Raw genomic sequence first — 12436 nt, 5'->3', positions numbered from 1 at the left:
GTAATATGTTGTTTGCAATTCCTTTTGCAAAGACCATCTTATGATAAACATGCAATTCCTTGCTTGGATCCTGGTTTGAGGATTTCTTTCCAACTGTGCCCTTGATGAAGTTTGCAAGAACAAAACACAGAGTGCTTGGCAATTTGGGTTGTAAACCTGATTTGGATTATAAACATGATGATTCCTAGGTAGTCCCATTATAATGAAATCATGCAAAACATTATCAGGATTCACATTTATTTAAGGTGAAATGGTTTAAAAGTCTTAGCTTCATGTGTTTCAATAGTAAATACAAAACAAAAGATTATGACTGATTTTAGAGTCACAGTCAAGAAAGGAGGGAATCCAGGGAAAAACTGGATGTGTAACCTGCGCTTTCTTTGAAGCCATTGTTTCAGCATCTCCTTTTCCCACTGCTCAGTTTGCAAAACAGCTTGCTTCAACGGCAGTCAAAGCTGCCCAGTGAAAACATCAAAGACACTTCCAGTTGTGTACATGGTTCTTCCCTAAGCTCATACACAACCCTGTAAACTGCCGCTATTATCTATATCTGTGTTGCTAGTAGCTTTTAATCAGTATGATTCTTTAGAAATAAAGCATAGAAAGTAATGGACTTCTAGTAGAAACAAATATGCAACCTAGCCACGCTTTTCTGTTCTGTATATAATGTTGATTGGGTAAATTGAAATTGTTACAGTGAACTGTTTGGAGCAATACTCAGTCATTCATGAATGTACTTACTTAGGCGATCCCTTGTAGCTCGAGGACGATTGTCTTCCATCCTTCGTGTCTTGGGGGTGGGTTCTTAGGTGGCGGAAGAGACCTATTCTTGACCCGCATATTCTCCCGCAGTGAGGACATCGGTTTCCAGGTGGAAGGCGGTCCCGGTCGGGGTTAGCTTGACGCTCCTTCCTCTTGGCACGTTTCTCCCTTAACCCCTCCGTTTGTACCTCTTCGAACTCCGCAGCACTGCTGGTTACAGCTGACCTCCAATTAGAGCGCTGAAGGGCCAGGGCTTCCCAGTCCTCAGTGTCTATGCCACAGTTTTTAAGGTTGGCTTTGAGCCCATCTTTAAATCTCTTTTCCTGCCCACCAACATTACGTTTCCCATTCTTGAGTTCGGAGTAGAGCAACTGCTTTGGGAGACGGTGATCGGGCATTCGGACATGAATATAACTGCTATACTGTCTATGTGCATTCAAAAACAACTATTGTCTCTGTTTGGGGGAGGGGGTATACACCTAGAGAATTACTCCAGGTAATGTGCGAAAGACAGCCAATTGGGTATAGTGGTTTGAGCATTGGACTAGGAGACCAGGGTTCAAATTCCCATTTAGCCATGGAAATCCACTGGGTAACTTTGGACAAGGCACACTCACTCAGCCTCACAGAATAGCAAAGACAACCCACTTCTTATCAAGAAAACCATGAGATTGAGTTGCCTCAAGGTTACCCTAAATCAAAAAATGACTTGAAGGACAATATGTTTAATAATAATAAGTGATAATATGTTTATCTCAAAACACCCACCACCTGATATTCGGATTTAAATACATAACAAATAAACATAAAAAGATCTTTTGAAAAAAGAAAACAACCATATATGATACATGATATTTGAAAATGTGGGAACCTTCTTAACATAGTCAGGCTGCAGAGCCTTTTTCTGTGTATTCTCAATATTTTGAACACTGATGTGAGGAAATGTAAAGCATTGCTTTGTTTGCCATTTAAGAATTAGCAGTTCACAATCTGCTTCCTTAAGTTCTAAAGCAAGGTGTAATGTGTGAATATTAAAATACTGTAATCAAAATCTATGCATAGGAAATATACTATGATTATTTTAAACATCCATTTGTTTTTGTAATTCACTCTTCATATATTATGTCTTGTTAACATGAAGGTTATTGCTTGTGTAAAATATCTTCCATGCTTCTATTATGTCACAAAATGAAATATGGAGTATTGCAATTTTAGGTTCTGCCAAATGAAAAGCTATCAGTAACTTCTTCTCATTTTTTGTTTATTCATTAGGAAATAATGTTGTTTAGAATTTACAAAAACATGCCATCATTGTCTATAAGCTGTAGCTTATTTTGCTAATGGAAGGCAATGCAAATCACTGGTGCCAGCTAGACCCAGCCCTGTCAGTGCAAGCCCATTATCACCTCCTTCCACACACAAACACCCTAATTTCGGAGGGATATGGATATGACTTTTCCTAATAAAAGTTTGCTTCACTTTCCTATTCATTCCTGTTCTGTGGAATTGACTTATCTTTTACAGCTAGTGATAAGTTTGAAATTCAGGATTAATGCTGATTTAGACCAGTGAGACTTCAGATGGAAATACCATAATATTTCAGTGTAGCCAGTTGTTAGTCATGTGTCAAATTCCTTTTTGCGGTTTCCTCCATGTCAGATGTTTTGATTCCTTTTCAAGAAGCTGTTTTGCCTCGTGAAATAATTGCAATATGAACATGCCCTTCTTGGTTCTAAAAACTTAACTTGGGAAACTGCTTCTTTAAAATCCTGTTATTGCAACATTATGCCCAAAAAAGCCAATTTTGATTGTTTATAGTAGCCTTTAAAGATAAGTAAAACAAGCAACCGTGGGATGCATTGAGGCAGAGGAGATGTTGTCATCTTAAGATACCTAGGGAGAAGGTGGTACTGCCCTGAACGTCGGGTTTGTTCCCCATCTCTCTGATCTGATCGAGGCATTATTATTCTTCTACTGGTCTTTTTTTTTTTTTTACCTACTATGGTATGTTAGCCAACTTGCATTTAGGTTGCACTAAATGCAAAAGGGACTGCATTAGCATTGTAGCTTGGCAAGATATTTTCTGAAATACAGGTTCTTTCTCGCATAATGAATTAGAGTCAAATTTCCGTCCTCCAGTAACATTAGTATCTGAGTGAAGTTTTGCTCAGAATATTTTGGAAAGACAATTTATGGGTGGCCTAAAGGACTGTGAGGATTGGGCAATTAGTAAAAATCATCTCTCTTTAGTAGATAGAAGAAAGTGCTTTTGTGGGCATGAGAGAATTATGCTGGGACTAGCACAGTCATATGAATTCTCACATGTGCAGCCAAACCCTATGTGAGAGTTGCAGGATTGTTTCAAATTGTCAGTATGCTGAAGTTAAGCAGTGATCCACAGTGCACTGTTAGTACAGCTGTTGTAGTGTACTCATGTTGTAAGGGTGAAAATAGGGAGATAAATTATGCCTTGAACTGTTCAGAGGAAACATGTGAGGGAAACGTAACAAGAACTTACTGGTATGTTGCAAGTTATTGTACAGATTATTTCTGGAAGGTATAAAACTGTTGTTCTACTCCCCCCCCCCCCTTTTTTTTTTACATCAGTATAATTCTAGATTATTTGGAGGTTATTGCATCATCTTATAGTTGCTTATGCAGTTGTTTGATACTGTTATGTTACCATCTTGTTGTCTAGCTTATTATAGGCTTCAAACAAAGTTCTCTTTTACAAAAACTTTCTGAGAAAATGGGTGATTCAGATCATGGCAGGAAGTGGTCGCTACATATAGCTAGCTAGAGACTGGTCGTAGTGTTCTTTGCTTGTTCTTGTCATTTGGTCATCCTGTACTTGTGTCAAACTCAGAAGTGTGAATTTGGATATTCTGTTCATGAATAGTAAGACAGCGTTTCCTTTAGTAGCCTTTGTAGTTCTCGTTTAATTGTTGCAATGTTCTGAATATGATTATATACTGGTTTTAGTATCTCTAAAACAGACATTGAAGCGATCTTGTAAGTATGGACACAATAGCCACCTTGAGTTTCTTGAATTGTTAAAGGTTTGTGTTTTCATTTAGGTGTATATAATCCAGGTGAGCGTTGGGAGCCATCATTGGATAGTCAAACATCGATATAGTGACTTCCATGACCTGCATGAAAAGGTAAATATCCTAAAATCAGCATCTTAAAACATTGGCTGAAATGTTACTCATTTGGATATTTCTTTTGTAGAAAATGTTCCTTTTTTAGCCCAAAATATTGGCTTGCTTCATGTACTGTAATTTTAAAAATTTCAGGATGTTTGTAATGAAACAGCCTCCATCCGATGCAGGTTCAGAAGTCTTTTAGACTAATATAAGATCAATTTTGTCTTTAAGGCAGATTAGATATAATGTTAGCCACACATATTAAACATAAGATTTACAGCATTATTTTTCATTAATTTCCTCTAACCTATTTTTGTACATATGGCTTTATTCAAAGAATCCCATTACTATCAGAAAGCAAGACCTTCTAGTTAAATTGTACAGAGACATTATTCGGATGTCATAGGAGAGCAACTGCCTGCAATTGGGTTTAATACTTTTGAAGGAGCTAGAAAAGGCAGGAGTTCACATTCTTTTCTGTTGCAACTGTTGTCCAGTTTTCCCTCTCTAACAGCATTTTTTTCTTTTCTGCCAGACTGCAAACATTAGACATGTTTGCCCTTCTACATCAAATTTAAGACAAAATGTTAAGTGAGAAGATAGATTTTAAGTAGATATGGAGGGGAGAGACAAAAACATTTCCTTGATGATGGAGCTAGAGATCAAGGGCCATGGTAAAATAAAGAAAAATACCACTCAGATGGCCACCAGTCCATGTGTCTCTTAGAAGGAAAGGAAAATGCATTTAAGGAGACTATTTCTATCATCTAGCAAAAAGCAAGTCAGGCAATTTTTAAAGAATAAGCTTGTATTAAATCTGGAATGGAGAGAAAGAAAAAAGAACTCTGAGGTAAAAAAAATCCCACAACTGTAAGTCAGCAAGAAAAGAAAAAGAAAAAGGGGAGACACAAAGATGAAAGCAGATCCCACAGTGAGCTCTGTCACTTTAGGGTGTTATTTTGAAAAGCATGATTTGAAGGGGATTCCTTGGTAGCAGAACTCCTCCAAACCAGGCATGATCAGGACTTGTGTTGATAGGTGCATACTGTAGAGACATGTTAAAGACAGAGAAAACTTAGGGAATACCTGCATAGTAAAACAATGATGCTTTAATTTATGCAGTTCTTAAAAACAATGTTTTAAGATGTGGCAATGCAAGTGAGTAGATTAGCAAAAGCAGATACTAGGTATAGAGCAATGTATTCAAGTGCCAGGTTATAATGTAGAACAACTTAAGAGAGCACAGAGTGATGGAATTAATTTCAAACCAGGCACTTCCAATATAAATTTGAAACATGTAAATGAGCTAACTGATTAGCATTAATTAATTAAAAAGGATGTGGTAAATGAAATACAGTCTTTATTAATATTCTAAAGGCAAGTTCTGGAAAATGAATTGGGAAATTTTAACACAATTATTTTAATCCAACGGAATGTCAATCAAATTATAAAATAGTTATGAGAACATAAATTGTATTGAGATTTTGAATTTTATGACAGAAGAAAGGGTGTTTATGCTATGGGAAGGAGACACTATGGTAAAAGAGATACTGTAGATCAGGGTCCCCAAACTATGGCCCACGAGCCGGATGAAGCCCCCTGAGGTAATCTACTTGCCCCCCCACCTTAAACTTTAGACTTAGGGTCCCCCAAAGTCTGAAACCACTTGAAGGCACACAACAACAACAATGCTTATTTACTTGACTATCTCATCTGCCAAAAGCAGGCCGACATTTCCCATTGAAATACTGGTAAGTTTGTGTTGGTTAAAATTGCTCTTCATTTTATATATTGCCATATCCATGTTTGTTTGCACTACAAATAAGATATGTTCAGTGTGCATTGGAATTCATTTATGTTTTTTTCAAACAAGAGTCCAGGTCTTAAAGAGATTGAGGGACCATAAACTGGCCCTATGTTAAAAAGTTTAAGGACCCCTGCCATAAATGAAAAATAGCAGAGTCCTTTGTGAGGAAGGCATATGAAGTTTCATTGTTACTCATATGGCCTAATACTTCTTATATTACATCAGAAAGCAGTTGGGAGAAAATTTTACAGTTACTTTGCTGATGTGATTGAAATAGTAAGGACACTCCTTGTGCATCAGAGTACCATTTCTGATTAAGGACTATGTAAAACTAATGACGGATGTGAGTCTATGTGGGAACTCATTGTGAGCACAAGGCAGATGATAAGTGCCAGACAGGAAATACAGTGTCAGTTATCTGAAATTTATGACAGTGAGACTGGTACTATTTATGTTTTTCATTTGAAATTCAAGGATGTCACGTACAAACAATATGACAGTCTGGTCTTATGTTTCAAATCAAATCGGTCTGCATTCAAACCATTGATAAAAGACTTGAATAGGTTATTTCAATGAGCAGAGAGAAACTTGAGGCCAACTACAGTTGTGTATTTGAAACTAAAATGTAATGTACAGACAGATTATCTAAATACAGTAGAGTCTCGCTTATCCAATGTAAACGGGCCGGCAGAACGTTGGATAAGTGAATATGTTGGATAATAAGGAGAGATTAAGGAAAAGCCTATTAAACATTAAATTAGGTTATGATTTTACAAATTAAGCACCAAAACATCATGTTATACAACAAATTTGACAGAAAAAAGTAGTTCAATACACATTAATGCTATGTAGTAATTACTGTATTTACAAATTTAGCACCAAAATATCATGATGTATTGAAAACATTGACTACAAAAATGCGTTGAATAATCCAGAACGTTGGATAAGCAAGTGTTGTATAAGTGAGACTCTACTGTAGAAACAAATTATATCCAATGAAGTAGTCTGAATTTTGAAGTTTCCAACTATACACAGGATACTTGGTCCCTTTGAAATACTGATTCTCCTTGATGAAGAACACCTGGCTAAGGAGATGCTTTTCAGTAGATGGCAGCAAACCAGTTGTAATGATTTAAAATGTTTTATATGCTGCAACCAAAAATTTTGTCACATTGGTTTTTTTTTACTTAGCATGAGCATCTGGTACTTTGTTTTTTTCAGTGCTCACATTTATTCATTAACTCAGCTGTTTTACCTTTTACAGCTTGTTTCTGAGAAGAAAATTGATAAAAATCTATTGCCTCCTAAGAAGATTATCGGCAAAAATTCTAAAAGCTTGGTGGAAAAAAGACAAAAGGAGTTGGAAGTATATCTACAGACTCTTCTTGTTACATTTCCATTAGTTGCACCCAAAGTATTGTCTCAGTTCTTACATTTTCACTTATATGTAAGTATATTCTATACTGACTATGATGCTAACAAGGACTCCATCTGCCTAATGACAGAAACCAAACCCACAAACCTCCTGCCGTCACCCTGTTAAAAAATTACTTGCTTGATTCTCACTCACAAAGCAGGAAAGAGGTTTCTGAGTAAAAGGCAAGCAAGTACAAAGAAAGAGAAAAATAAATGCTTAGTAATGGTTGAGGAGGAGCCATAAAGCCCCACTTGTCCTCTCACTGGGCCACTGAATATCTATGCTTGAACATATTGGAAGTAGTGTTGCCTACTGCAAATCAGTCATAGAGGTCAATAAGGCTAGAAAAATGGGTACAACTTCCTTACTTCATCATCCTAGTGTCCTTCTGTACAGGCCATAGAGTACCGAAGATGATTTGGCTGCTACTGCTTGCCGAAAAGTTGTGTGAGCTATTAAAACAGAGCCTTTTCTAAACTCTCACTTTCACCAGCCTCTGCTTATGTGCCATGCATTCACCTTTGTAGAATTCCTGGTTGCCTTTAGTACATAGATGAGTGGTTAAATGTGATGCTAACTTAAATATTTCTCCAGTTCTGTACATGAACAGAATTTGCGCACTGCAATTCTCCTCTATTGCCAGAATTGTTTGCATTTGCTGACTAAATTATAGGGCTCTCCTGAAAAGTAAGGTTGTTTGGAAAAATAATACATGAAAGTAAGAAGTTGGAAAAAAACTCTTCCATAATTATGGTATTCAGTATTTTACATCTAATTATTGAAGTTAGCACATAGATATGTAATGTTTCTAATCTTGGTTTTGAGTATATTGTGTGGTTTACAACCATATGCTTTCCAGATGTTATAGCATTCTCATAGGGCTTTCTGTTGATATTGTTTCTATCGCCATTATTGTACATGATTCAAATTCCTGCAAGTCACAGCCTATCCAGAAGTCCCTGAAATTGATTCTGAGTTGGCCAGTCAGACATACCACCCCTGGAACTGGGGAAAATATCTACATTTGAACAAAATCTAACAACAAGAGAGGGGGGCAACAGTACATCAGTATTGATAGCTATTCTCCCCTCCCCGCCCCACACACACAACACTGTACTGTCTGTATTTTGGATCCTATTAATGTTATGTCACATGTTGTGATTAATGTCTTATATTTTTAAAAAGTAGCAGGATAATGTTTTGTCTCGATGACTTGTGTGCAGGAAATCATTGGAATCACAGCTGCGTTGGCTGAAGAACTCTTTCATAAAGGTACTGAAATTTATTGAAACACTACACATTTTCTAGTGTTTATTTAAAATGTATCTGCTCTGCTATTCAGCTGAAGGGCTTTCTAGGGTGGCAACAATGTGGGTTACAAGTCAGTGGCCAAAAGGGTAAAACGCAAAAATGGTCCCACAACTTGCTACTTCCACCCCATGAGCCCCCTTTTTTATAAGGAGTAGAAGCTGCTTATAGTCACTTATCAGTACTGGCACACTCACCCACCCTGCCAAATGTTCACATCCACCCACCTACCCACTCCTGCTTTTTGTCAGGGAAGGAGGAGATAGGGAAGATATGCAGCAGTTCCAGCAGCTCTGCTTGCACACTCCCTGGATTGAAGAAGATTAGATAATGCCAAGCTTTGCTGTTTTTTAAAAAAGCATGCTTGCTGAAGCCAGGCAATTTTGGGAGTAAGGGGTTGAGAGAATCACTTGTGTTGTGATCCAAGCAGTTTTTCTGATTACCCTCTTTACAGGGCTCAGCAGGCATTAGAAAAAATAGCTGGGCTCTGCCCCTCCATTTTTGTTTGGCATATGAGAGTTGCTAAAGGAGGATGTCATTCTCACCTCTTCTTTGATTGAGACTGATGCGATTCAGGGCTGGTGCACTGGCTGAAGCACTTTTTCCTGAAAGTGCTGAATGCATCTAAATGTTACATGTCCAGCAGCCCTAATTAACTGCAGGTAAGAAACCTTGCCTCCCATCCCCGACTGATGCAGATATGCTTCTGCAGATTGTTTTTCATGAGGTTAATGACATAGGTGACAGTACCTGCAGATAGAGGTACAATCTAAGATTTTTTGGTGTAATCTGGCACTATCCTAGTAATAAAGTTTTCTTATTCACTGTGGCTTGCTCTCAATAGATAAATTTGAAATCAAACTGTAAAAGATGTTGCTAACTACAGAAAACATATAATTTAGTTTAGTGTATTAAGTGAATCTCATTCAGCAGCAGTCTGCACATCACAAAGCATTTTAGTTGGTATGAAGTGGCCTATTAGGAACAGTCCTGTTAAAAGATAGCACAACTCCTGCTGAACATAAAAATTGCAGAAAATTTTCAAGGGGTGTTTTGACATTTATCTAAAATTGCAGTAGGCAAATAGATTGCTGTGAAGGAATTCCATATACAATATTGAAATGCTAATTGAATCTCCTAGTTACATTACTCAGGTTCTTTTTAGAATTTTATGTATTTGTTAGCTTTAATATTTTCTTTACTTATAAATGTATATACAATTTCTTGTCTGTCTCATTGTTGTCTCAATAATATTGATGAATGTTTGCCAAATCTGTACTGCTTGTTTTTCAGGAGAACAGTTGCTTATGGCTGGTGAGGTCTTTAACATTAGACCTTTGCAGCTATATGCTATTACTCAGCAGCTGCGTCAGGGAAAGCCAACGTGTGCAAATGGGGATGCCAAAAGTGATCTTGGACATATTCTGGATTTTGCATGTAGACTCAAATATTTAAAGGTACAATGTTTTAATGTAAATATGAAAGTTGCTTGTTAGTACTAGGGAGAAAATAAAAATATTTATTTATTTATTTATTTATTTACTATATTTATACCCTGCCCTTCTTACCCCAAAGGGGACTCGAAGCGGCTTACAAATTGGCAACAATTCAGTGCCATATAAATAAACAAGTAAAATCAATAAGTATAGACATTAAACCATAAAAGTTAAGAAAAAACATCTCTTTACAGTACATTAAAATTGAATCTATACCATCAACACAAAGACAGGAAATGATGTTCAAAGGCAATCTAGTTTAAGCATGAAACTCCATTTTGGGTTACAGCTAGATCTATCCATTCCTCCTTTCAGAAATTTTGACTTATAAATCCCCTAGTTTTTTGCAAAATAAAAGAGAGAGAAGAGATCAAAAGCAATAATACAAAAAAGGTAGAAATTGTATATCATGCTTAAACTACACAGCAAACTTACTAATACTTAAAATACAAAACTAATCAGAAACAAATACACCAATCGAACAGATACCTACAGACACAATAACTGAACTAACAAATGAACAGACATAGGTATATTTTACAAGCCTCATTGTAGCTGTTAATTTTAATTATATTATTATTATTATTACTATTATTATTTTATTTCTTACCCGCCTCTCCTCATGACTCAAGGCAGGTTACAGAACAATTAAAATGCATAAGCACAGCAAAAACACCACAAATACACATATTAAAACGTATCTCTATAAAGTACATATTAAAATACACAAACAATGGACACGCGTTTACAATTTATGTTTATGACTTTCCTTTATACCTTTTTTTTCTTTCCAAAAGTCTGATGATTAAGTTTTTTATTAAGGGATATGTTGTGTTAAAAAATTACCTTTCCTCGCTTGTCTTTCCTATTTTATTGAGAGATTGTATAAATGTCTAACGTGTTTTTTCATTGTCTGATAGCAGAGTCTCCTATTTAGTTTAGTTCTGATTATTTAGGTGTGCTTGTGTGCTTCAATGCAAGAGGTAATCCAAATATTCCCCTATAATTGACACAGTGCTCACATATGGAGATGTTTGCTGGAAGGCCATCATCACAGCACGGAAATGGCTGAGGTGATATCAGGAGGACTATCATGCATGTGGACTGGCTATTAGAATCAATGGATTTGAAATTTACCACCAAAATCCTACAAAAGTGTTTGTATTGAGCACATGTAGAATAATTGTTCTGTATTATCTGTAGATCTCAAGGTCGTTAAAATCTTTTTAAAAAATATTAAAACTGATCACTTTTTAAAATCTCTTTTGATTCCCTGTAATTTAGTATATAAGCACAAGGTGGCAGCCTCTGTTTAGTTCTCTTAAATGGATTGCATTTTACATTTGTGCTCTCAAACACTGAACTTCATTGTGTTTAGACACTATGAACAGTAAAAGAAATGTTTATTTTTTTATTTGCCAGTAAAGCACTTCTAATGATTTCTAGATCTTCATGTGAGAAATAGATGTCTATTCTGCACATTAATACTCCTTGTATATTTAGTATTTCTTTAATGTTTCTTTTCAGGTAACTGGCACAGGTGGACCTTTTGGGACCAGTAACATTCAGGAACATCTTTTGCCTTTTGACCTATCAATATTTAAGTCTCTTCATCAGATACAGGTATATTTCAAGAACTCTATATATAGTCTTCTGTAAATTGCTGTAGTACAGATGCTTCAAATACTTATTTTGTATTTAGCATTGCTTTCCAATATCATGTAAACATGTCAAGCTGCTTTAGTCTCAAATGGGACTCTAGAATCCTTCACATATCACAATGTGTCTTGACGGTCAGTGTCTACTCTGGCTACAGGAGTTCTCCAGGCAGTGGTCTTTCTCAGCTTTTCATTTGTGAGTTGTAATTCAGCTGTAGTTCTCAGATCATTCTCTTCTAAATCACAAATATAATTTATAGTTTATTTATTATTGATTTGATCTATATCCCACTTTCCTCCCAAATGGGACTAAAAACTCTTACAAATTAAATAAAAATAAAATGTCTAAAACAATAAAGAGTACAAAAGTTTAAAAAGCATTAAAATATACCTTTAATTAAAATGCTGCTTTTAAAACATAAACAACTTAAAGTACACAATGCCTACTGAAGACAGCATACTAAATTTTGCCTTGGATCCAGGCTGACTAGAATGGATAATTGTTCATGAGGTGTTTTTACGAATGAAAATGTAGAGAGTCTGTTTTTACTGATTTCCCATTTTGCTTCAGCCCTTTAGAAAGCTGATGATTGGGGGGATCCCTATAGATAAATGGAAGAGGGTGGAACTCCATAAAGAAAATGAACCCTTCTGTTTGAATGAAAACCATTATTTTTGTATGTTTTCATACCACAGATAATACTTCAGCTTTTGTCTATTTTCCTTATTTGATATAATACAGTTGTTTGTAATGGGATCTATTGTGTATTCTTTCTAGGTATAATTCAGAGAAGGGAATTTTAGACAAATATTGCAAAGACTTTGTCCTGAGAGAATAGTGT

The 12436-nt window shown here is 36.0% G+C and overlaps 1 protein-coding gene across 7 annotated transcripts in view; it reads left to right on the top strand.

The window, feature by feature from the left end:
* Positions 1-12436, top strand: part of nisch (nischarin) — a 37518-nt gene that overhangs the window by 4841 nt on the left and 20241 nt on the right. For all 7 annotated transcript variants that reach the window (XR_010002655.1, XR_010002654.1, XR_010002656.1 and 4 more), the window contains exons 2-6: positions 3840-3923; positions 6980-7162; positions 8356-8404; positions 9734-9897; positions 11464-11559. Coding sequence is in view for 3 of the 7 variants with exons in the window: in XM_016991586.2 (XP_016847075.2) it covers positions 3840-3923; positions 6980-7162; positions 8356-8404; positions 9734-9897; positions 11464-11559 (576 nt within the window). In the remaining 4 variants the exon portion in view is untranslated. The remainder of the gene's footprint in view (positions 1-3839; positions 3924-6979; positions 7163-8355; positions 8405-9733; positions 9898-11463; positions 11560-12436) is intronic.

This window comes from Anolis carolinensis, chromosome 2, assembly GCF_035594765.1.
Source record: "Anolis carolinensis isolate JA03-04 chromosome 2, rAnoCar3.1.pri, whole genome shotgun sequence".
Taxonomy (NCBI): Eukaryota; Metazoa; Chordata; class Lepidosauria; order Squamata; family Dactyloidae; genus Anolis; species Anolis carolinensis.
This window is presented reverse-complemented; position numbering and strand designations above follow the sequence as displayed.